Consider the following 3,580-nt stretch of genomic DNA (forward strand, 5'->3'; position numbering starts at 1 on the left):
CCCTTTGTACGAACAAAAGTAAGAGAGATTTAGGATAAGAATATGAACATGTTCTTGCATGAGGCCCATTGATTTTATCAACATGTGTGGCTGAACTCCTGTCTGACTCTCAGTTTCTGTCAGTAGTGGAGCTTCCTGGGTCTTCTTTTTGMTTTGYTTGTTTGTTTGCCTACTATCTGTCTGATCAACCTGGGGTTGCATTTCCTCTTGCATCCACCTCCTGCGAGGTTGACCACAGTCCCGCGAACCTTCTACTGTAACAAAGGTGTCAGCTGTGGTCCGAGGATCATCAGACAGATCTGATCTTTGGTTTATCTGCTCCATGTTCAGTGTGGTGAACAGAACCAGAACCAACTGTCCACTGGTTGAGTTTAGGCCACTTTGAAACACGATCATAATGTAAGGATTAATAATCTCCTTAGGAGGACATTACCTTTATCTTTGGGAAATGAACAACAAATAACTTATTGTTTACACAACACACTTAACATGTCTGAACTTTTCAGATAAAACTCTGTAGACTTTCTTATTSAAGCATTAAGTAAAGAAACAATCCTTYCAGCTTCMGYCATGTGCCGAATTCACCCCAACACCGTTCAGACCGACAATAACGTCAGGTTTTTCTTAAAATCCATTCAACACAGTTTAAACACATGAACACAGTTTAAATTAGATACAGTTCGGTTAGCTTCACCTGTCGGCAGGACGTGTTTATTTCCTGTTCACTTTACAAGCTTACCTCAAAATGTTGTCCGCGTATGTCAGCAACAATTTCGCCACATCCCGGAACACATCGTTCGGATTGTCGAATAAAGCAGAAATCGCTGGAGACACAGACATGTCCAAGTTTTACACAGTAAATTCTCGTCGTGTTAAAAGCTGAAGCTAAACGGAGCCGCGGCTGAGTGGAGGCTAACGGTGCGTTTGAGTTATACTCGGAATTCGGAATTTCCCAGTTCTGAGTGTTTTTACTAACACGAAAATTACTGTTCTACAGTGTATGATTGCAGAAAAATAATTATTATTGATTTTTCTATTAGTGATAATTATATACCGATTACATAAAAGATAAAAATGATAAAATCATCGTTTTATTTTTTAAACTGGGAAACTTGTTGGATCGGACGATAAAAGCTATGATTTCCGAGGTAAATGGAACACAGCACATCCAGGGGTCCTTCTAAAATGTGTCCTTTTCACCGCCTGACTGAATGTTCGAAATTAAAAATAATATATTGTGCTGCTTATATACACACTTCTTATTACATTATATATACGTATGGTTATTTACTACGTCATTAAGGTTTATTTAAGCACTGTTAGATGTTTGTTTGTCTTTTTTGGCGACGGTCAAATACGGATGTGGCGTTCACTGASACTACCTAAGCTTAGCTAAAAACAAAAACACGGAAGTCATGGACCAGTCAGTGACTTTTCCATGTTATAGCCAGTTATTGTGATTTCTGCGGAGTCCGATGCCACTTTAAGCATATGACGTTTGGGGAAATGTTCTGTTTACAGTTATTTATCTGCTCTAAATAACAGGTTATTGACCGAGGCTTCAGCTAACTGAGTTAGCATGTCTGCTGCCCTCCTGTCCCGTGTGATGGAGCTCAGGCTGAGATCACGGTGTTTAGGGTCTGCACTTCAGAAAGTCCTGTTTTGTCCCACCCACCAGCCCAGGCAGCAGCTCTGTGGAAGGCAGCCTAAGAGGAGGAGGGTTGTCGTCACTGGGATTGGGTTAGTGAGCCCTCTTGGCACGGGGACTGCTCTGACCTGGGACGGTCTGATCCGAGGCCAGAGTGGGATTGTKGCTCTGGACTCTGAGGAGTACCGGACTGTTCCCTGTAGGGTGGCAGCTCTGGTGCCCAGAGGGACTAACGAGGGGCAGTTTTGTGAGGAAAAGTTTGCCACTCGTGGAGAAATCAACACCATGTCCCCCGCCACCGTCATGGCCCTGGGAGCTGCCCAGTTGGCCCTGGACGACGCGGGGTGGTACCCCCAAACCCCAGAGGATCAGCTGAACACGGGGGTGGCTGTAGGCATGGGTATGGTGTCCTTAGAGGAGATCGCTAGCACCTCTGCCGCCTTCCGGGACCGGGGCTACAACAGAGTCAGCCCCTTCTTTGTCCCCCGCATCCTGGTCAACATGGCCGCCGGCCACATCAGCATCAGACACAAACTGAAGGGCCCCAACCATGCTGTGTCCACCGCGTGCACCACCGGCGCGCACGCCATCGGGGACGCAGCCAGGTTCATCGCTCACGGGGATGCGATTGCGATGGTTGCCGGAGGGACCGAATCGTGCGTGGGGCCGCTCTCCATCGCCGGCTTCGCCAGGGCGCGCGCCCTCGCCACCAAATGGAACGACAGCCCGAGGCTGGCGTCCAGACCCTTCCACCCAGAGAGGGGGGGCTTCGTGATGGGGGAGGGAGCGGCCGTGCTGCTGCTGGAGGAGCTGGAGCACGCGCTGAGGAGACGAGCCCGCGTCTACGCAGAGGTGCTGGGCTACGGGCTGTCAGGGGACGCCAGCCACATCACTGCGCCCACCGCAGACGGAGACGGGCCTCTCAGGTCTCACACGATCAACTTAAAGGCCTAGCTTTTRTGGAAAGAATGCATATCGCCTTCTGCTTCTTATGACAGGTTTAAAAATGCTTTCATGATGAGAAACACGGAGCTCCAGCTGCTTTGGTCAAACCTTCATAATAAGGCATGACGTCATGCAAGCTGTCACACTCAACGAGTTGTGAAGGACTCAGCTACTACCACATCAAATTGAGCTACACATAGTTTGTGTTGGCTGAGGTCAGTTAGCTATGGCAGCCATCTTGGTTTGGGTTGACTCCAAAGATTAATCTGGTGCAGATGTACAACACTACGGAAGCAGAGAGGGGACATTTTCCGCAAATAATTTTTTACCATGGTTTTCTTGTGATAACGAAACATCAGTGACCAACTGATGCGGTATGCTTCACTATCCATGCTAGTTGCTAGCTTCTCCAAAGCTAACACCAGCTTATCCATACTAGTCGCTAGCCTCTCCAATGTTAAAGCCAGCTTATCCATGCTAGTCATTAGCCTCTTCAATGCTAACGCCAGTTTATCCATGCTAGTCGCTAGCCTCTCCAATGCTAATGCCAGCTTATCCATGCTAGTCGCTAGCCTCTCCAAAGCTAACACCAGCTTATCCATGCTAGTTGCTAGCATCTCCAATGCTAATGCCAGCTTATCCATGCTAGTCGCTAGCCTCTCCAAAGCTAACACCAGCTTATCAATGCTGGTCATTAGCCTCTCCAATGTTAAAGCCATCTTATCCATGCTAGTCGCTAGCCTCTCCAATGCTAACACCAGCTTATCCATTCTTGTCACTAGCCTCTCCAATGTTAAAGCCAGCTTATCCATGCTAGTCATTAGCCTCTTCAATGCTAACGCCAGTTTATCCATGCTAGTTGCTAGCCTCTCCAATTTTAAAGCCAGCTTATCCATTCTAGTTACTTGCCTCTCCAATGCTAATGCCAGCTTATACATGGTAGTCGCTAGCCTCTCCAATGCTAACACCAGCTTATCCATTCTTGTC

General features: G+C 47.5%; 2 protein-coding genes across 2 annotated transcripts in view; one reads left to right on the top strand and one right to left on the bottom strand.

Moving 5' to 3' along the window:
• The window catches only part of ngly1 (N-glycanase 1), a gene marked incomplete in the record, with an annotated part of 14,349 nt that extends 13,424 nt beyond the window's left edge, over window positions 1-925 (bottom strand). Inside the window, 1 exon segment of the mRNA XM_014026568.1 lies at window positions 740-925. Within this exon segment, the coding sequence (XP_013882022.1) occupies window positions 740-840 (101 nt within the window).
• A 467-nt stretch (window positions 926-1,392) lies between these two features.
• The window catches only part of oxsm (3-oxoacyl-ACP synthase, mitochondrial), a 4,916-nt gene continuing 2,728 nt past the window's right edge, over window positions 1,393-3,580 (top strand). The window contains exon 1 of the mRNA XM_014026573.1: window positions 1,393-2,574. Coding sequence (XP_013882027.1) covers window positions 1,580-2,574 — 995 coding nt within the window. The 5' untranslated portion in view covers window positions 1,393-1,579. The remainder of the gene's footprint in view (window positions 2,575-3,580) is intronic.

This window comes from Austrofundulus limnaeus, unplaced genomic scaffold, assembly GCF_001266775.1.
Source record: "Austrofundulus limnaeus strain Quisiro unplaced genomic scaffold, Austrofundulus_limnaeus-1.0 Scaffold568, whole genome shotgun sequence".
Classification (NCBI taxonomy): Eukaryota; Metazoa; Chordata; class Actinopteri; order Cyprinodontiformes; family Rivulidae; genus Austrofundulus; species Austrofundulus limnaeus.